Source organism: Danio rerio, chromosome 2, assembly GCF_052040795.2.
Source record: "Danio rerio strain M-AB ecotype USA chromosome 2, GRCz13ab, whole genome shotgun sequence".
NCBI lineage: Eukaryota > Metazoa > Chordata > Actinopteri > Cypriniformes > Danionidae > Danio > Danio rerio.
Genome location: NC_141022.1, coordinates 2,678,024 through 2,700,988, shown reverse-complemented (window position 1 = coordinate 2,700,988; position 22,965 = coordinate 2,678,024). Strand labels below are relative to the sequence as shown.

General features: G+C 35.4%; 1 protein-coding gene across 4 annotated transcripts in view; it reads right to left on the bottom strand.

Annotated features, from left to right (window-relative positions):
- The window catches only part of dspa (desmoplakin a), a 50,165-nt gene that overhangs the window by 3,443 nt on the left and 23,757 nt on the right, over positions 1-22,965 (bottom strand). Inside the window, 16 exon segments of one of the 4 annotated variants that reach the window (NM_001423755.1) lie at positions 211-2,037; positions 3,253-3,351; positions 3,458-3,565; positions 3,709-3,792; positions 5,535-5,697; positions 6,914-7,107; positions 10,815-10,953; positions 11,263-11,441; positions 12,865-13,163; positions 16,926-17,112; positions 17,343-17,469; positions 17,557-17,711; positions 18,466-18,618; positions 20,029-20,154; positions 20,419-20,514; positions 22,021-22,125. In NM_001423755.1, the coding sequence (NP_001410684.1) occupies positions 211-2,037; positions 3,253-3,351; positions 3,458-3,565; positions 3,709-3,792; positions 5,535-5,697; positions 6,914-7,107; positions 10,815-10,953; positions 11,263-11,441; positions 12,865-13,163; positions 16,926-17,112; positions 17,343-17,469; positions 17,557-17,711; positions 18,466-18,618; positions 20,029-20,154; positions 20,419-20,514; positions 22,021-22,125 (4,041 nt within the window). 4 annotated transcript variants of the gene reach the window in all.

Genomic DNA, 22,965 nt, shown 5'->3' with positions numbered 1-22,965 from the left:
AAGGCGTGGTTAGAATAAAACAAAGGAAAACAAGGGAAAATAATTAGTAGAAAGACAGCAACCGTGCAGTGTTATGCAGAAAATGTGCGTTTAAAAGTCACAAATATTAGGCAGCAAAGCAATATCCAGCAAAGTTAGCTGAAAATGGTGATGTATTTTTGATTCAGCTGATACAGAAGAAAATTGCTTGTGTCACTCAGGATAAAATACCTCTGAGAACTGCTTTTGGATTTGGGCGATTTCCACCCTTAAACTTTCCCTCTCTTTTGTCAGTTCATTGATTAGTTCCTGCAGTTCCACTGCTCTGTTATTGCTGGTTTGTAACTGAAACTGAATGGCAGACAATCGTGAAGCACTTTCACTCTCAATGGTGCCCAGACTTCTTTTAGCATCATCCCGCTCGAGTCGCACATTCCTTAGTTCCTCCTCAAGCCGCAGGCGCTCTTTGGTAAGATTCTGGGTGAGGGTCTGCAACTTTTCAACCTCGCTAGTGCTCTCATTTAGTAGTCGACTCTTCTCCTCAATAGTCTTGTAGAGGGAATCATTTCGCTGATTAGCCTCTCGGACCAGGCCCTGCTCCCGTACAAGCTGCTGTTGCAAAGCCTTCAGTTCTGCATTGACTTTGGTCAGATTCTCTACTGTGATTTTATACTCTTTCAGGCTTCTCTCCAACTCGTCTTTTGCACTGCGAAGCTCCTGCTCGTACCTCCGTCCAGAAGAACTTTCTTTCTCTTGTTGGACCCGCAGAGTGCTAATGGTAGTGGTGTATTCACGGCATGTCTGATTTACCCTATCCAACTCAGTTTCCATGCGTTTCCTCCTCGTGAGCTCATCCTGATTATTCCTTCTCTCTTTCTCCAGTTCAGCCTGCAACTCGTTCACCTTGGACTGCAGTTCATTTATGCGACTCTGCAACCTGGTGGCATTCTGCTCCAACTTCATCTTATCACTTTTCTGTACATCCAACTCTCTCTTTATAATGAGAACCTCTTGCTCAGAGACCTTTAATTTGTTGATGACCTCTGTGGTTGAAGTCTGCTTGGCTAGTATTTCAGCCTGAGACTGTCTGAGGCTTTGATTCTCAACCTCCATTGCTTTCCTCCGCCTGGTCTCGTCTTGCAAATTTTGCGTCAGCAATGTGATCTCACGGGTCTTTTCCTGAGCAACTCTGTTTGCATCAGCCAGGTCCATCTTGTGTCTAGTTTCAATGTCTTCCCTTTGACGAATTATGATCTGAATCTGTGACTCCAGTTCCTTCTTGGATCTGCTTTCATCTGCAGCCATAGATCTCTTCTGATGCGCGTCCTCTTCTGCTTTCCGTCGTGCCGCTTCCGTCTGGGAGAAAGAAAGCTGCAGTTTCCTTAGCTCCTCTTCCAGATCTCTCTTCTCAGAGGTTAACCTGTCCACCTGAAGTCTCAGAGATGCCGATTCCTCATCCTTCTGCTGTGCCGACTTGAGCACTGTGGTCTTGGTGACGTGGATCTCAGATTCATATGTTTGCTTTAGGCTACTTATGTCCTGGTTCAACTGGGTTCTTACCTTTGAGGTCTCCAGTTCTGCTGCCGAGCGTCGGGAGGCCTCATCCTGCAGCTGTAATTTCAGCCGTTCAATCTCCCGCTCTTTCTCTTTGATGGCTCTTTCAAATTGACTTTTGGACAAAGTGAGCTCCTCCAGTTCTTTCTGTCTCTTGCGCATGGCCAGCTCATACTCCTCCTGCTGGTTGGTGTAACGCTCCTCGGCCAGCCTTCGCTTGCGCTTTTCCTCCTCGATGAGGAATGTAAGGCGGGACATCTCATCTTGTAAACTCTTCAGCTGGTTCTGAGTACTATCCAGGCTTTCCTGAGCAGTGTTGCACTGCCTGGCCTGGGTTCTCTTCACCTCCTCCATAGATATGAGCTGCTCTTTGGACTGGGTCAGCTCCAGGCGGAAGCGAGTCAAACTGTCCTCCAGTGATTTGTTCTTCTGGTTTTGATCTTTGAGGTTGTCCTTGAGGCGTCTCAGCTCCTCCTCCAAAAGCTCAATTTTGGTGTTCCGCATCTGAATAAAAAGTGGAATAGCAGTAGTTAGTGACAATAAACCAACTGTAACAATAATGAAGACTACAGAATACACAAGATGTGTCACTTGTATAGTTTTGAATGGGGAAAGTCTAACTGTCAATATGACGAATGAAGCCCCGCCTTCTAGTATAAAAGTCAAGCATTGATAGCTATAGACTGATGAAACTCTGAGGGAGGGGCTTGGATAAGACGTGAGTTTCCGCAGATTATGTGTGATCCTAAGGTTCAGAAATGAAACTAAAGAGATAGTTATTTCCTTTCGTAATTTCATTGGTGATTCCTTATATAAAATTAAATTGTAAGCTTGGCAAGCAATTTTGGAGAACTTCATGATTCCCCATTCAAACAGAATGCCTGAGCATACTGCCTGAGAGGCATTTCAAAGATAGTCGCAGAGTGCCTTAAAGCAGCCATGTCCAAACTCGGTCCTGGAGGGCCAGTGTCCTGCAAAGTTTAGTTCCAAACCCAATCAGACACACCTGGGCTAGCTAATCAAGCTTTTACTAGGCTTTCTAGAAACATCTTTGCAGGTGTGTTGAGGCAAGTTGGAGCTAAACTCTGCAGGACACCAGCCCTCCAGGACCGAGTTTGGACACCCCTGCCTTAAAGGTTCTAGGGGTTGTCAAAAGTATTGACTTTGGTACCAATCAATACCGATATTTTAAAAATGTGCATATTTTTTTACTAATATTTGAGTTGCACACATTCTTGAACACCACTGATTGGCTATAGCAGGGGTGGCAAACCCTGTTCCTGGAGAGCCACTTTCCTGCAGTAACAGTTGCCACCCATATCAAACACACCTGAACCAATTAATTAGGACCTGAACACCACGTGATAATTACAGGCAGGTGTGTTTGATATGGGTTGCAACTGAAATCAGCAGGAAGGTGGCTCTCCAGGAACAGGGTTGGCCACCCCTGGGCTGTTGTGTTCACATGCTCAACAGATATGACTGTGATTGGCTCTGAAGGTCATTGCTTCACAACTCTTTACCACTGATCACAAGGTGCAAACACAGATACACGGACACTGGAGCATTTGAAAGCCGCATCTATCAGCTGATCCATCTATGAGCAGATATATGATAGATCCACTGACAGATTATTTATCCAACAAACGACATGCCTGTTTGGCAAACGCTCTGCAAAGATGTATTCACAACACATTTCAACTAAAACAGCACTTTCACCTTTAACTCCTCCATGTTTTTCAGCATTTCCCCAAGGAATTTGTAGTAGTCACTTGATCGTGTCAGGAGCTCTATGTAGCGAGACTGCAAATCTGTTGCCTGTAGTGAAACAGTCATTGTGGTTAAAGTCATTGTAGGTAGAAAAGGAGCTTTGAGAGCTCACATACTCAAGTAAATCATATGTATTGTGTTGTGGTGTGATTACCTCCTCCCGGAGAACAGTGGCTGGAGACTGCAGCATAGTCTTTTTGATGGGAATGTTGAGCAGAGTCTCCAGACCTGCACTATAAGACGCCAACTGGAGCTCGTAGTCCTGGGAACATAGAAATCAGAAAACTGAGCCTCTTGCAATATTAACAGAGCAAAATTATTATCCCTCCTCATATATGTCTCAAATAAATAAATAAATGGATGACTGACTGAAAGAATGAATGAATAAATGAAAAGGAGTATCACCTTTATGGAGGCAGCACATGTGTCTGAGTCTTTGACCACAGCATCCACCTTTTCTTTCTTCCCCTTGATCTCAGAATACAGCGCCTGTTTATTGAACATATACATATTTTAATTCAGCATATTTTATTCTCTCTTTATATGTATATCAAACTGTATCGATGTTATCTAAATGTATAAAACTGCACAACATGGGATTTTAAAGTTGTGTCATTATTTGGTGCACAATAAAGCAAATACAATTTATTAACAAGCGCAGAGTGCGCAAAAGTCTTTAAAGGGTAATCGTTTGTTGTTAAAAATCATAGATATATACACTAGATGACGCCTGGCCTTTTGTTGTCTATTGGACGGAAAGCGTCAATAGCGCCGCCATCTTGCTACAGGGTAGCGCTCCTTTGAAATGAATGCGGGACCAAGGTACAGTGGAGGACTGTGGCCATGCAAAGCCAGAGATATACACATATACACATATATCTGTGATCGGGATTTTCCTGGATGTTAGTATGTAATTTCTTTTTTCTAATTATGAAAATTATAATTTCACATCACTTTTCTACATTGATGGATCAGTGACCGCACGGGCATTCCTGACAAAAAGCTTGTGTTTGTGTGTACAGAAATGCACTATTCACCCTCCCTGTTAAATTTGATCTAATCATGTCCTGAAACACAGCTCCTCTCCTGCTTTCACTGCTCATACTGACGGAGAGAGCGATTAGTTTGTGAATGAATCCCCCGAACGACTCTTTCACTAACGTTAGCCGACAATAATACAAGTTTCTGGCAGCGCAGCATCTCGTTTTCATATTTCTGTTGCATTGTTTGCTGATTTTATTCAACAAAACTAGCATAAGCCGAGTGTTTAGTGCGAGTTGGAGCTGCTTTGCCGTATGGTGAATGCAGTAAGTGACTGTCATCATCAATAACGTTACCTGATTAGCACAAAACTTCAGAACATACAAAAACAGAAAAAAAAACGTAATATTACCTATGAAATGTTCTGCCTTTGTGCTTTGTTTTCTTTGTTTGCTCGTTACTACACCTGTAGACAGCACTAAAGTCCCGCATCTTCACGTAATAACACTGTCTTGACTAGTGCGGTTTAATGACATTTGTCCTGGGAGCACTGTACCAATGTGGCGGCGCTACTGACGCATGCTCAGGGTCCCTATGCGATATCTAGTGTATATGTCTATGGTTAAAAATCACTATTCAGAGATTTATTTGATTAAATTAGCTCTTTTCTTTGAAGTATTATTCATAAATATATAATATTATAATATTATATTATTAAATATTACTTATATTTAATAAGTAACTAAGTTTAATAAGTAAATAAGTTAATTGTAAATAATATTTGAACCCTATTTGTTTCCTTAAAATGTCTCGGCAGCAATATATTGAGATGTCATGTATGACCCTGAAGCACAAACCAGTTCTATTTATACCAGTCCTAGTATACTTCTAGCAATAGCCAAAAACAAATTGCATGGGTCAAAATAATAGATTTTTGAATTGCCATTACAATATTAAGTACTGATCTTGTTTCATGAAGGCATTTTGTACATTTCCTACTGTAAAATATACAAATGTATAGTTGATTAGTAATGTATTTTTCATTTTCACCATTTTAAATTCTGAATTCATTGTGAACCCTCAGAATTCAGATTTTATATAATATAATAGTTAATCTAATCCATCCAAATATGATCATATCCTCCCAAACCATACAGAAAATGAATGTATTCAGCTTTCAGATAATATATGAATTGATTATATATAAATTATATTGAAGCATTGTTCTATGTTGACTATATTTGACTGACTTTTTGCTGGTTGAGGTGGTCCATTAAATTGTCCACGCTGTTGAATTTGGTAATCTGCAGGGTGTCTTGGCGCTGACGTGTGTCCTGAATCCATCTGTTTATCGTGGAGCTGGTCTGCTGGTAGTGATTCAGCTGTTTCTCTTGCTTCTCCAGGTCCCATGTCCTAAAAAAAGCAGATCAATTAATCAAACTATAATAATGGTGGAGACACTTTCTCCAGCTTTTTTGTTTGACCCCATAATTAAAGTTTAATCCCTTCCTAAAGGGTGTCGAAATAAGATATATGGGTAAGATTTATCTTAAATAATTCATTCATTCATTCATTTTCCTTTGGTTTAGTCCCATTTATCAGGGGTTGCCACAGTGTAATGAACCACCAACTATTCCGGCTAATGTTTTACACAGATGTTTTTTCTAGCTGCAACCCAGTACTAGGAAAGCATCTTAAATAATAATAATAATAATAATAACAATAGTAATAATAAATATTATTATTATTATTATTATTGTTATTATTATTATTATTATTATTATTATATTTTATTGGTAGTAGTATTTTATTATTATTATTATTATTATTATTATTATTATTATTATTATTATTATTTTATTATTATTTATTATTATTATTATATTATTAGTATTTTATTATTATTATTATTTTATTATTATTATTGTATTATTTATTATTATTATTATTATTATTATTATTATTATTATTATTTTATTATTATTATTATTTTATTATTATAATTATTATTTTATTATTATTATTATTTTATTATTATTAAAATATATAATATGAAAATACCATTCTACATATCCATTGTGAATGCATATACGCACCAATTCTTTATAAGAAATATTCATACAGGAAGCTGAAACCGGCAGATCTACAGTACTGAGTAACAAATAAAGTGCTCAAAAGACACATGTCTTGTAAAATAGGTATTTATATACACATTTAGCCTAAAAGTAAAGTCAAATTAGATGAATACTCTGTATTTTAATAGACACCTGCTCACACATGGAAGTTAAATATTAAAATAACAAGTGCAATTTTTCATGATCATCGATTTATTGCTGCTAAAGTTTTCACTACAGATTAATTAGATGCAATTGAGTTTAATATATAGAGTAAATTTGTATTTGTATTACACTTACTAAGGGTGCTTTCACACCTGCCTTATTTAGTTCGGTTGAATCGCACTAGAGTTCGCTCTCCTTCTTGGTGCGGTTCGTTTGGGCAGGTGAAAATCTAGCAATCATACTCGAGTGCGCACCAAAAGCGGACCAAAAAAGCATACCAAGACCTCCTTGAAGAGGAGATGTGAATTCCGGACACCAGATTGAGGACCAGTGCAATAAGTGCTCTGTACCTGCTATCAATCTGAGTCACAATCCTGCGCCAGCGGTCAGTCATCTGTCCGACCAGCTCAGTGTATCTGGACAGGTCAACATCACACTGATGGAAAGACTGGTCAATCTGACTGTTCCAGTGCACAGCTTTAGACAGCTCCGTCTCCATCGCCTTCAAAACACCCTTCTTCTGCTCCAGCTCTGCTTTCATAATCTACAGAAAACAAGACATCAGATTCAATTACAAATACTGTGTGTACAGTACTTGACATGCTTTCATAGTGGTTCACTTAACATTAATCACTGTCTACTGGAACCATGGAAGTCAATGGTCACAGGTTTACAACATTTTTCAAAATATCTTCTTTTGTTTTAAACGGTTATGTCGAACACTAAAAGAAGATATTTTGAAGAATGCTGGAAACCTGTAACCATTGACTTCCATAGAAGAAAAAACAAATACAATGAAAGTCAATGGTTACAGGTTTCCAACATTTTTCAAAATATCTTCTTTTGTATTAAAGAACTCTGTCGAACACAAAAAGAAGATATTTTGAAGAATGCTGAAAACCTGTAACCATTGACTTCCATAGAAGAAGAAAAACATACAATGAAAGTCAATGGTTACAGGTTTCCAACATTTTTCAAAATATCTTCTTTTGTATTAAAGAACTCTGTCGAACACAAAAAGAAGATATTTTGAAGAATGCTGAAAACCTGTAACCATTGACTTCCATAGAAGAAAAAAAACATACAATGAAAGTCAATGGTTACAGGTTTCCAACATTTTTCAAAATATCTTCTTCTGTGTTAAACGATTGTCAAACACAAAAAGAAGATATTTTGAAGAATGCTGAAAACCTGTAACCATTGACTTCCATAGAAGAAAAAACATACAATGAAAGTCAATGGTTACAGGTTTCCAACATTTTTCAAAATATCTTCTTCTGTGTTAAACGATTGTCAAACACAAAAAGAAGATATTTTGAAGAATGCTGAAAAAAATGTTACCACTGACTTCAATATAAGAAAAAAAAAACCATGAAATTCAATGGTTACAGGTTCAATGGTTACAGGCATTTTTAAAATATCTTCTTTTGTATTAAACAATTATGTCCAACACAAAGAAGATATTTTTAAGAAAGCTGAAAATTTGTAACCATTGACATCCATGGTAGAAAAAACAAATGCAGATTGAAGTCAATGGGAACAGGTTTCAAACATTTTTCAAAATATTATCTTTTGTGTTAAATGGTTATGTCAAACACAAAAAGAAGATATTTTGAAGAATGCTGGGAACCTGTAACCATTTACTTCCATAGAAGAAAAAAAACATATACAATGAAAGTCAATGGTTACAGGTTTTCAACATTTTTCAAAATATCTTCTTTTGTATTAAACAACTCTGTCGAACACAAAAGGAAGATATTTTGAAGAATACTGAAAACCTGTAACCATTGACTTCCATAATAAAAAAAAAACAAATATTCAATTCAATTCAGCTTTATTTGTATAGCGCTTTTACAATGTAGATTGTGTCAAAGCAGCTTCACATAAATGGTCATAGTAACTGGAACAGTGTGGTCCAAATACCATGGAAGTCAATGGTAACAGGTTTCCAACATTTTTCAAAATATCATCTTTTGTGTTAAACAATTCTGTCAAACACACACACAAAAAAGATATTTTGAAGAATGCTGAAAACCTGTAACCATTGACTTCCATAGTAAAAAAAAAAAAAAAAACGAATACCATGGAAGTCAATGGGAACAGGTTTCCAACATTTTTCAATGGTTACAGGCATTTTCAAAATATCTTCTTTTGTATTAAACAATTATGTCCAACACAAAGAAGATATTTTTAAGAAAGCTGAAAATATGAAACCATTGACATCCATGGTAGAAAAAACAAATGCAGATTGAAGTCAATGGGAACAGGTTTCAAACATTTTTCAAAATATTATCTTTTGTGTTAAATGGTTATGTCAAACACAAAAAGAAGATATTTTGAAGAATGCTGGGAACCTGTAACCATTTACTTCCATAGAAGAAAAAAAACATATACAATGAAAGTCAATGGTTACAGGTTTTCAACATTTTTCAAAATATCTTCTTTTGTATTAAACAACTCTGTCGAACACAAAAGGAAGATATTTTGAAGAATGCTGAAAACCTGTAACCATTGACTTCCATAATAAAAAAAAAACAAATATTCAATTCAATTCAATTCAGCTTTATTTGTATAGCGCTTTTACAATGTAGATTGTGTCAAAGCAGCTTCACATAAATGGTCATAGTAACTGGAACAGTGTGGTTCAGTAACTGGAACAGTGTGGTCCAAATACCATGGAAGTCAATGGTAACAGGTTTCCAACATTTTTCAAAATATCATCTTTTGTGTTAAACAATTCTGTTAAACACAAACACAAAAAAAGATATTTTGAAGAATGCTGAAAACCTGTAACCCTTGACTTCCATAGTAAAAAAAAAAAAACGAATACCATGGAAGTCAATGGGAACAGGTTTCCAACATTTTTCAAAATATCTTCTTTTGTGTTAAATGAGTATGTCAAACACAAAAAGAAGATATTTTGAAGAATGCTGAAAAAAATGTTACCACTGACTTCAATATAAGAAAAAAAAATACCATGGAAGTCAATGGTAACAGGTTTCCAACATTTTTCAAAATATCATTTTTTGTGTTAAACAATTCTGTCAAACACACACACAAAAAAGATATTTTGAAGAATGCTGAAAACCTGTAACCATTGACTTCCATAGTAAAAAAAAAAAAAAAAACGAATACCATGGAAGTCAATGGGAACAGGTTTCAAACATTTTTCAAAATATTTTCTTTTGTGTTAAATGGTTATGTCAAACACAAAAAGAAGATATTTTGAAGAATGCTGAAAACCTGTAACCATTGACTTCCATAATAAAAAAAACAAATACCATGGAAGTCAATGGTAACAGGTTTCCAACATTTTTCAAAATATCATATTTTGTGTTAAACAATTCTGTCAAACACACACACAAAAAAGATATTTTGAAGAATGCTGAAAACCTGTAACCATTGACTTCCATAGTAAAAAAAAAAAAAAAACGAATACCATGGAAGTCAATGGGAACAGGTTTCCAACATTTTTCAAAATATCTTCTTTTGTGTTAAATGTATGTCAAACACAAAAAGAAGATATTTTGAAGAATGCTGAAAATTTGTAACCATTGACTTCCATAGTGTGTTTTTCTACTATGGAAGTCAATGGTTACAGGGTTGCAACATTTTTCAAAATATGCCGGAATAGTTGGCGGTTCATTCCATTGTGGCGACCTCAGAAATAAAGACTAAGCTGAAGGAAAATGAATGATTAAAAGTACTTAAATGATCCCAAATGTTTAAAAGAGAGTTCAACTCCACACAAATAATCTATTTTATCTAGTCAGACGGAGCGTGTGCTGTGTGTTCATGCTAATGACGTCACACACTCTTAATTAAATATATGCGGTGTGTTTTATTCGACTGCACAGAGCAGCATTATAACAGAAGCCTAACATGTATTTAGTCTAATAAACAGCGCTGCTTCTTCTCCACATGATCACGAGTGTAAGGATAGGAAGTGGTGGACTGTGGCATAATACCAAACATCATCTCTCATCAGCAATTCCTTCTGCATTTCTCTCGTTTCGCTTTCTTACTCTGCTCTACACTACCCTGATAGTAAGTGTTAAATACTTTACTCATCCATCAACATGGTTTCTCCAGGAGCCTCGTAAGATACTGAAGACCACAACTCCCATGATTCCACACTCAGTAAGGGAATCATCAAATGATGCATATGTGTGTTGTTAACACCTGCCCTCTAGTGGCCAAAATTACACACTGTGCCTTTAAAAAAACTTCAGATATGTCACAGAAGTTCACCTTGAGAGTCATGCAGTACTTTTCCACTTCGTTCAGGTCAAGAGAAGAGGTTTCTTTCTCGGTCAGACGAGCCTCGTGGACTTTAATGATGTCCTCGGCCTGCAGGAGGTGCTGGAGCAGAGCTTGTAGAGCACCGAGCCTGAAAACAGACATCAAACATCATGTTACATTTCTCTATTATCTCTATTACATTTCTCTAGTGGTGTAACGGATTACAAATCTCTATTGATAAAAATTATGATTTGTACAACCCATATTTATTTTTAGTCTCATTTTTAATAAATGAGCCACCGTGCCGCCCGCTGCCAATACAAACCCCTTAAAATCTGCTATTTATCAAGGTCCATTTACATTTCAAGAGGAAACCTAATCTACAGTGTCTAGGCCATGAACGGAGCCAATGCATTTCTAGCACTGATACTTCAGGTTGTTATATAAATGTTCTTGCCTCTGGATGTATGCGCTGGAGAAGCCCTGCAGGCTGCCCAGTTTCTGGTTGATCAGGTCCAGTTCTGCGCGCAGGTATCGGCTCTGCTCGGGGTCACTGCTGCCCTCCAGCTCTCTCATAATCTTCTCCCTCAGATGCAGATACTCGTCCCTGATGGAGTCCAGATCACGATGAACAGCCTGAAATACAAACAGTGCATTGGGGATATTAAATAAGAGATTTGGAGATGGTACCAAAAACTGTACTTCACAAGAATCTTTGCAATGATGACAGTAAATAATATTAGACTAGATTTTCTTCAAGACACTAGTGACATTTAAAGGCTTAACTAGGTTAATTAGGGTAAAGTTAGGGTAATTAGGCAAGGCATTGTATAACAGTGGTTTGTTCTGGACACAATCTAAAACTAATATTGCTTAAGGGGGCTAATAAGTAATAATATTGACCTTTAAGGGTGTCACGATCCTCCAAATCCTCGATTCGATTACATTTTCGATTCTAAAGGCACGATTCGATTTTCGATTATGAATAATTAATTAATGACCAATTAATTTTTTGTAGCGTTTAAACTACCTGACCTGCACGGTCTTTGTTTTACCCATAAACAAATCATACAGTAAATGAATGAAGGCAAGATACACACATAATTACCACCTGTCAATCACTTTTTCTGCGGGACTCGTGAATAGGCAGTGATCTGTGTCGTTATAATGGCGTCGGTAAAAAAAGAGGCACAACCAACAGGAACCAGCCAACAGTATCTGAGGTGTTCGCTAAAATGACTAAGTACAAGTGAGTGAAAGATTGAAGCAGTCCTCTGACTGCCTGGACCTGCTGTCTCGAGCGCATGGCTGTGTGAGCGTCTGTGTCTGTGTGGTCACGTGATGTGCATTTTCAGAGGTAGAGAGGAAGGAGGGCTGCTCAGAAATGCTACACGCCACTGTGGATGTCAAATCGTTGTCGTTCTAAAATGCCATTTAAAAACAAAGACAGTGTAAACAGGGCCTGAGTGTGAACTTTTCGCGAGCGGATTTGCAACGGGGGCGGGCGGAGGATCGCGATGCCGGTGTTGTCTATCGGACGAACCGTATGTAATACGTACATAGCAGAGCTTGCAAAACTGTGTTTTTTTGTCGACAACACGAACGTTGTCAACATAACTCACTGGAAATCCAAAATGCTTCCACACCGGCGACTTCATTGAAAGAGGAGAGGGTTTAAGCTCTGTCGACGGGTCTCCTGCTTCTGCAGTTTAACAAGCACTTCAACAAGCCTGCCAAACTGACGTGACATGGGGGCGTGGCAGCATCGACCATTCTATTTTTTGATTCGATAATCGAAATTGAGCATTAATTTCGATCGATTTCCATTAAAAATCTAAATCGTGACACCCCTATTGACCTTAAAATGTGTTTAAATACCTTAAGAACTGCTTTTATTCTAGCTGAAATAAAGCAAATAAGACTTTCTCCAGAAGGAAAAATATTCTAGGAAATACCGTGAAGAATCTGTTCAACATCATTTGGGAAATATTAGAAAATAAATTCACAGGAGGGCGGGCGAATAATCTCGACTTTAAATGTAAGTAGTGTTTGTCTGTACCTGTAGCTGCGCCAGTCTCTGTGAGCACTCCTGAACGCTGTTCTCCTTCAGCGGAACGTGCAGATGTTTGGTGAGCCCGGATTCTGCGGTCTCTAGTCTGCGTCTCAGAGCGCTGAGGTCCGACAGCAGACTCACATTAAGACCCGAAACCGACACAGAAGACGAAGTCTTCCCACTCGACACTCCTGTCGCAGTCTTCCCACTCGACACCCCGGTCGCAGTCTTCCCACTCGACACCTCAGATTTCAGCCTGGAATCTGTCTCCACCATCACCACCTCTCTGATCACTCCATTCTCCCCTACAAGAAAAATAACACCAATAGCATGACCAATAACACCAAGACCAATAACACTCCAGTAACACCAACACCAAGACCAATAACACCAAAAACAATTCCAATGACACTCCAATAAAACCAATAATAACTCTCCAGTAACACCAATACCAAGACCAATAACACTCCAGTAACACCAATACTAAGACCAACAACACTCCAGTAACACCAATACTAAGACCAACAACACTCCAGTAACACCAATACTAAGACCAATAACACTCCAGTAACACCAATACTAAGACCAACAACACTCCAGTAACACCAATACGAAGACCAACAACACTCCAGTAACACCAATACTAAGACCAATAACACTCCAGTAACACCAATACTAAGACCAATAACACTCCAGTAACACCAATACTAAGACCAACAACACTCCAGTAACACCAACACCAAGACCAATAACACCAAAAACAATTCCAATGACACTCCAATAAAACCAATAATAACTCTCCAGTAACACCAATACCAAGACCAATAACACTCCAGTAACACCAATACTAAGACCAACAACACTCCAGTAACACCAATACTAAGACCAACAACACTCCAGTAACACCAATACTAAGACCAATAACACTCCAGTAACACCAATACTAAGACCAACAACACTCCAGTAACACCAATACGAAGACCAACAACACTCCAGTAACACCAATACTAAGACCAATAACACTCCAGTAACACCAATACTAAGACCAACAACACTCCAGTAACACCAATACTAAGACCAACAACACTCCAGTAACACCAATACTAAGACCAACAACACTCCAGTAACACCAATACGAAGACCAACAACACTCCAGTAACACCAATACTAAGACCAATAACACTCCAGTAACACCAATACTAAGACCAATAACACTCCAGTAACACCAATACTAAGACCAACAACACTCCAGTAACACCAATACTAAGACCAACAACACTCCAGTAACACCAATACTAAGACCAACAACACTCCAGTAACACCAATACTAAGACCAACAACACTCCAGTAACACCAATACTAAGACCAACAACACTCCAGTAACACCAATACTAAAACCAATAACACTCCAGTAACACCAATACTAAGACCAATAACACTCCAGTAACACCAATACTAAAACCAATAACACTCCAGTAACACCAATACTAAGACCAACAACACTCCAGTAACACCAATACTAAGACCAATAACACTCCAGTAACACCAATACTAAGACCAACAACACTCCAGTAACACCAATACTAAGACCAATAACACTCCAGTAACACCAATACTAAGACCAATAACACTCCAGTAACACCAATACTAAGACCAATAACACTCCAGTAACACCAATACTAAAACCAATAACACTCCAGTAACACCAATACTAAGACCAATAACACTCCAGTAACACCAATACTAAAACCAATAACACTCCAGTAACACCAATACTAAGACCAACAACACTCCAGTAACACCAATACTAAGACCAATAACACTCCAGTAACACCAATACTAAGACCAACAACACTCCAGTAACACCAATACTAAGACCAATAACACTCCAGTAACACCAATACTAAAACTAATAACACTCCAGTAACACCAATACTAAGACCAACAACACTCCAGTAACACCAATACTAAGACCAATAATACTCCAGTAACACCAATACTAAGACCAACAACACTCCAGTAACACCAATACTAAGACCAACAACACTCCAGTAACACCAATACTAAAACCAACAACACTCCAGTAACACCAATACTAAGACCAACAACACTCCAGTAACACCAATACTAAAACCAATAACACTCCAGTAACACCAATACTAAGACCAATAACACTCCAGTAACACCAATACAAAAACCAATAACACTCCAGTAACACCAATACTAAGACCAACAACACTCCAGTAACACCAATACTAAGACCAATAACACTCCAGTAACACCAATACTAAAACCAATAACACTCCAGTAACACCAATACTAAGACCAATAACACTCCAGTAACACCAATACTAAAACCAATAACACTCCAGTAACACCAATACTAAAACCAATAACACTCCAGTAACACCAATACTAAGACCAATAACACTCCAGTAACACCAATACTAAAACCAATAACACTCCAGTAACACCAATACTAAGACCAACAACACTCCAGTAACACCAATACTAAAACCAATAACACTCCAGTAACACCAATACTAAGACCAACAACACTCCAGTAACACCAATACTAAGACCAATAATACTCCAGTAACACCAATACTAAGACCAACAACACTCCAGTAACACCAATACTAAGACCAACAACACTCCAGTAACACCAATACTAAGACCAATAATACTCCAGTAACACCAATACTAAGACCAACAACACTCCAGTAACACCAATACTAAGACAAACAACACTCCAGTAATACCAATACTAAGACCAATAACACTCCAGTAACACCAATACTAAGACCAATAATACTCCAGTAACACCAATACTAAGACCAACAACACTCCAGTAACACCAATACTAAGACAAACAACACTCCAGTAATACCAATACCAAGACCAATAACACTCCAGCAACACCCATAAAAATACCAATAACACTCCGGTAACACCATTAACAATACCAATAACACTCCAGTAAAACCAATACCAAGACCAACAACACTCCAGTAACACCAATACTAAGACAAACAACACTCCAGTAATACCAATACTAAGACCAATAACACTCCAGTAACACCAATACTAAGACCAATAATACTCCAGTAACACCAATACTAAGACCAACAACACTCCAGTAACACCAATACTAAGACCAATAACACTCCAGTAACACCAATACTAAGACCAACAACACTCCAGTAACACCAATACTAAAACCAATAACACTCCAGTAACACCAATACTAAAACCAATAACACTCCAGTAACACCAATACTAAGACCAACAACACTCCAGTAACACCAATACTAAGACCAATAATACTCCAGTAACACCAATACTAAGACCAACAACACTCCAGTAACACCAATACTAAGACAAACAACACTCCAGTAATACCAATACTAAGACCAATAACACTCCAGTAACACCAATACTAAGACCAATAATACTCCAGTAACACCAATACTAAGACCAACAACACTCCAGTAACACCAATACTAAGACAAACAACACTCCAGTAATACCAATACCAAGACCAATAACACTCCAGCAACACCCATAAAAATACCAATAACACTCCGGTAACACCATTAACAATACCAATAACACTCCAGTAAAACCAATACCAAGACCAATAACACTTCAGTAAAACTAACACTAAGACCAATAAACTCCGGTAACACAATACCAAACCCAATAACACCAATACTAAGATCATTAACACTCAAGTAACACCAATACAAAAACCATTAAAAGTCCAATAACACCAATACCAAGACCAATACCACTCCAGTAACACCAATAACACTCCAATAGCACCAATACCAAGACCAATAACACTCCGGTAACAGCAATACTAAGAACATTAACACTTCAATAAAACAAATACAAAGGCCAATAACATTCCGGTAAAACCAATACCAAGACCATTAAAACTCCAGTAACACCAATATCAAGACCATTAAAACTCCAGTAACACCAATACCAAGATCAATAACACTATAATAACACAAATAGCAAGAGCATGTGTGTTCGTGTGTGAATTGTATCTTTGCTCTTACTGTAGTTGGGCAGTTGGATCACCAGCTGGTCGTAGTGGGACTGAGCTCCCGCATACTGAAGCTCCATCTTTCTCTTGTCGTCATCACCGAACATCTCGGAGCCAAGACTGTTGCGCAGAAACTCCTGGTAGTGGATCTCCAGGTTCTTGATGGTTTGGCGATACTCCTCAGGACGCATTTGCGTCAGCTAAAAGAGACGGAGAGAGAAGCTCATAAATACCTACAGCAGCCAGATATGAAGCTTGGTCGAGCGGCTCTATGCTACTCTGTTTGGTCAGACGTACTAGTCAGACGTACAAACACATTTTACAACATCATGAAGGTATTTAATAGGAATATGTAGCTGTAATATCTTTTATAAAGCATTATAGGTTGCTTTAACTGTAACTGTGCTCTAATCTGTGGATGAGATCCTACCATAGAGAGAGTGAGGGAGTTGATGTGCTGGATGTCTCTCAGACAGTACTGCCAGGATATCAGACTCTTGATGTTGATGTACAGCTGACTCCATATGGACATGATGGCTTCATAATACTGCTCGTTCCTGTCAATCAATCAATCAATCAATCAATCAATCAATTTTTTTACAGTGTACTTCGGTGTAATTAAGTGTACTTTGTGCGTGTTGTACTTGTTTGCCAGGCTGATGCTCAGAGGGTTTGGCGGTGGGATGATCAGACACACAGACGGGATGAGCATTTCCAGTCCTCCAGGTCCAGTCACGTGCCACTTACTGCGCTGAGAGTTGTCTTTCAGGATACCTTCATTGCCCTTCATAATGCCTTTCTGTAAAACACAAACTGGGGTTTTAGCCTGTTTTTTCCCCAATATCTGTTTAAACTTCAAAAATAAATAAATAAATAAATAAATAAATAAATAAACAAATAAATAAATTAAATTAAATTAAATTAAATTAAATTAAATTAAATTAAATATATTTAGAAAAATAATAATAAAACAAAATTAATGAATTGATTAATTAAATAAAATAAAACAGAAAATAAATGAAACAAAAAATAAATAAATAAATGTAAAAAAAATTACTTTAAAATAAATAAAATAAAAATGTTAAATAATAAATTAATTAATAAAACAAATAAAAAAACATCAAATAAAATATAAATAAAATAAAACAGAACAAAACAAAACAAAAAATAAATAAAACAAAATAAAAAAAATTAAAAAGTGAAATATATAAATAAAAAATAAATAAATAAAATAAAAATAAAAAAATTATAAAAATAAAAAAATAAATTAAATAAAAAATATAAAATGAATAAATACAATTATTTAATAAAACAAATTAAAAATAAAATAAATTTAATAAATTTAAAAAATAAGTAAATAATAAAATAACATAAAATAAAAAACTATAATAAAATAAAAAATAAAATAAATATAAAATAAAATAAATAATAAAAATAAAATAAAAATAAAAAATAAAATAAAAATGTAAAAAAAATATGTAATAATACATTTAATTAATTAATTAATTAGTTAATAAAAAAAATACAAATAATTGTATGTGAGCATGACTGACTTGATCCTGTTTGAAGTCACACAGAGCTTGCACTATGACCGGACTGCTGCTCTTCTCCTCTGGATTACGAGGTTTCAGACACACGATGTTCTTGGACTTGCTGACCAGCGTCTGAACCTGACGCTTATTCTCGATGACTTTCTCCTTCTCTTTCTACACACACAAACACAACTCAATCATGTTTATGTTTATGATTTGTATATCGACTTTAAAACAACTCATGTTGGCCCGAGTGCTTTTCAATAAACAGAAATAAACTAAACAACATAGAAACAAGATGACATAAACACACATCAACAAACACACAGCTCACAAAAAAGCCTAAGCAGGATTTCAGGACAGTTAATAAATAATTTGGGAAACTTTGAAAGTATAATTACAGTAAATACAGATAATTATTCAGATTATTACTTAAATTAGACATTAAATAGCATGTTATTAGTGCTTACCCCAATATTATACCTAAAGGTAATGTAAAAATATGATTTATTGTTAACAAACACAGCTCAAACTAGCTCACAAAAAAGCCTAAGCAAGATTTCAGGACCTTAATTAAATAATTTGGGAAACTTTGTAAGTATAATTACAGTAAATACAGATAATTATTCATATTATTACTTATATTAGACATTAATTAACATTTTATTAATGCTTACCCCAACATTAAACCTATTAGTAATGTAAAAATATGAATTATTATCAACAAACACAGCTCAAACTAGCTCACAAAAAAGCCTAAGCAAGATTTCAGGACCTTTAATAAATAATTTGGGAAAATTTGAAAGTATAATTACAGTAAATACAGATAATTATTCATATTATTACTTAAATTAGACATTAAATAGCATGTTATTAGTGCTTACCCCAATATTATACCTAAAGGTAATGTAAAAATATGATTTATTGTTAACAAACACAGCTCAAACTAGCTCACAAAAAAGCCTAAGCAGGATTTCAGGATCTTTAATAAATAATTTGGGAAACTTTGTAAGTATAATTACAGTAAATACAGATAATTATTCATATTATTACTTATATTAGACATTAAATTACATTTTATTAATGCTTACCCCAACATTAAACCTATTAGTAATGTAAAAATATGAATTATTATCAACAAACACAGCTCAAACTAGCTCACAAAAAAGCCTAAGCAGGATTTCGAGACAGTTTAATAAGTAATTTGGGAAAATTTGTAAGTATAATTACAGTAAATACAGATAATTATTCATATTATTACTTATATTAGACATTAATTAGCATTTTATTAATGCTTACCCCAACATTAAACCTATTAGTAATATAAAAATAAGAATAATTGTTGTACAGTGTCACCGAAATGCTGCTATTTTGATGTGAGTATCCGCAGATCTCGACTTTTCAGTTCGTTTAACATTAAATGTGCAATTTGTCAAGACTAAAAGTGCACAAAAAACAAGAAACCATACGACCAGGATGCTAAAATAAACTACAACCTCTCATATGAATTGACATGAAGGTCATATTAGTTAACTGAACTCTACAGCTGTTCCACATTCAGTCAGATGAGTATATGAGCTTCACCTCCAGGTTTTTCAGCATGTCGTTGAGGTTCTCCAGAGGTGTGGTTTTGTCGCAGCCGAACTTCTTCCGGATGTTTTCATGGTCTTTCTGCAGTCTGCTGTACGTCTCATTGGCCTCCTTGAAGAACTGAAAAAGATAGCAAAGTTACTTATAGTCAATAATATATATATATATATATATATATATATATATATATATATATATATATATATATATATATATATATATATATATATATATAATTTGCACAATGTGTCAACAAGAAATCCTGCAATATCAGCATATCGCAAATAAACAATACAGAAAATCTTCAATTATCTGTGCTACAGTTACAGTTACACTTATGCATTAGCTATGACTGATTCCTTTACTGATCCAGCAAAGTCTTACCTGGCTGTAGGCTGCGTTCTCCTTCAGGTGAACATGGATGCACTTGGTGATCTGCAGTAACCAGCTCCACTGGGTTTGCAGTGTGTCCATGTAAGCCTGCAAAAACCAGAGAAACGTGTTGATTTAGTAGCGTTGTTCAGCATTCGCTTGACCACTATATAAACAAGAAGATCCTGATGTGTCTCCAAATACAACAACGTACATTAGATTAAAAGTGCTTCAAGATTAATCAATTAATGAAAAAACTACATATGGAGAAAAAATAAGTCAAAAGTCCATCATATGTTTCATTAAATAGCTTTATTTACTCACTGTATTGTTTGTTGGACAAACTCTTAAGACTGAAGACATACTAGCACACCTCTATTCATTAAAGCGTGTCACAAAATTACTGAGCGATGTTATTCTCAGAATGGCACACGCTCATCAGAGTACAATTAATCATCTTTATATATTGATATTTATTTATTTATTCATTTATATATATATATATATATATATATATATATATATATATATATATATATATATATATATATATATATATATATAGTTATTTATTTATAGATTTTTATAGTTATTTATTTAGTTATTTATTTATTTATATATACATATATTTATTTATTTAGTTAGTTAGTTAGTTAATTAGTTAGTTCTTAATTAATTAATTAATTAATTCATTCATTCATTATTTCAGTCACATTGCTGTTCTTGACTTTGCCTTCTTTGTCTGATTAATAACTAAAAGTGGGTTAGTATAAGCTGCATCCAGCCATTTCAAGGGGTAGTTCACAAAAAAATGAAAATGCACTCACTATTTACTCTCCCTCAGGTGGTTCCAAACCAGTATACCATTCTTTCTTCTGTTGAACACTAATTAATATAATTTGAAGAATTTTTGAAGCCTGTAACCATTGACTTCCATAGTAGGAGAAAGCAATGGAAGTCAATGGTTACAGGTTTCCAACATTGTTCAAAACATCTTCTTTAGTGTTAATAACTAATTTCAAATAACTTTTTTTAAATTTTTTATTTGATTTATTTTCTCTTTGTCATTATGACAGCACATAACATTAGACTAGATATTCGTCAAGACACTAGTATTCAGCTTAAAGTGACATTTAAAGGCTTAACTAGAGTAATTAGGATAAAGTTAGGGTAACTAGGCAAGTCATTGTGTAACAGTGGTTTGTTCTGGAGACAATGCAAAACTAATATTGCTTAGGGGGGCTAATAATATTGACCTTTAAATGTGTTTTAAAAAATTACGGACTGCTTTTATTGTTGTCGAAATAAAACAAATAAGACTTTCTCCAGAAGAAAAAATATTATAGGAAATACTGTGAAGAATTGGGGAATTTAGGAAACATTTATAAAAATAAAATAAAAATTATAAAAAATCGCTGGAGGGCCAATCATTTTGACTTTAACTGTAGATCTAGCTGTTGTTTTCACAGAATAAAGCCCTGCAGTCTTCTTGTCTTTGGGTTTAATTCTACATATAACAATCGTCTGGATTTATATTATCTCTTACATAACACACAACAGACCTGTCTGACATGTCATTTCACAAACGCAACCGCTCCTATTATCTTTCCTCACCTCTATCTTATCAGATGCCGGGTGCTGGTTCTTCAGCAGCATGTCCACCTTTGCCTTCAGCTTATTCAGCTCTTTCTCCTTTTCCTCCAGATCACTCATCAGTTTCTGAGAGAGGAAAGATGTATTGCATTAGACTGAAACATCAGACACACCTCACTGTAGTCTAGCATGGATATTTAGTCACGCTTTACAATAAGGTTTCATTAGGTAATGCATTTACTAACAAAAACTAATTATGATTAATGTTTATAATTATTATTATTACTATTATTATTATTACTATTATTATTATTATTATTATTATTATTATCATTGTAGTTGCACAATGAAGTATTAGTGCAGGAATCTTATGATCAAAAAAATGATCTGTTCTTTTTAAAACCATCTTCATCAGTTTGACAGCACACACACAAGCAAATTCTCACAACACATGCAAATACAGAAACATACTGCAAAAAGCACAGACCACAGTGGAAATGTGTTGGTAAATGTGTGTCTTTTCATTTTATTTTATGTTTGCATACAGTATTGTATTTTATTATACAACTTAATTAGATGAGTTCTCTATTTAATAAATGTTGGAATTGGAAAGCTATAAAGCCAGATCAGTCTTAAAAATAATACATTTACTAGATAAAATTCATACATGCGCAACAATTTACATTTACAAAATCCAATTTGTAAATTAAAAACACAATTCATAAATAAAACACACAATTCATGAATTCAAAACACTCATAAATACAGTATATTCGCCAAATAAGTTGGATTTTTGTCATTCTGAATCATGTTTTGAATTTACGAATTGTATTTGTGTATTTACGAATCGTGTTTTGAATTTACGAATTGGATTTGTGTATTTACGAATTGTGTTTTAAATTTACGAATTGGATTTGTGTATTTATGAATCATGTTATGAATTTATGAATTGGATTTGTGTATTTA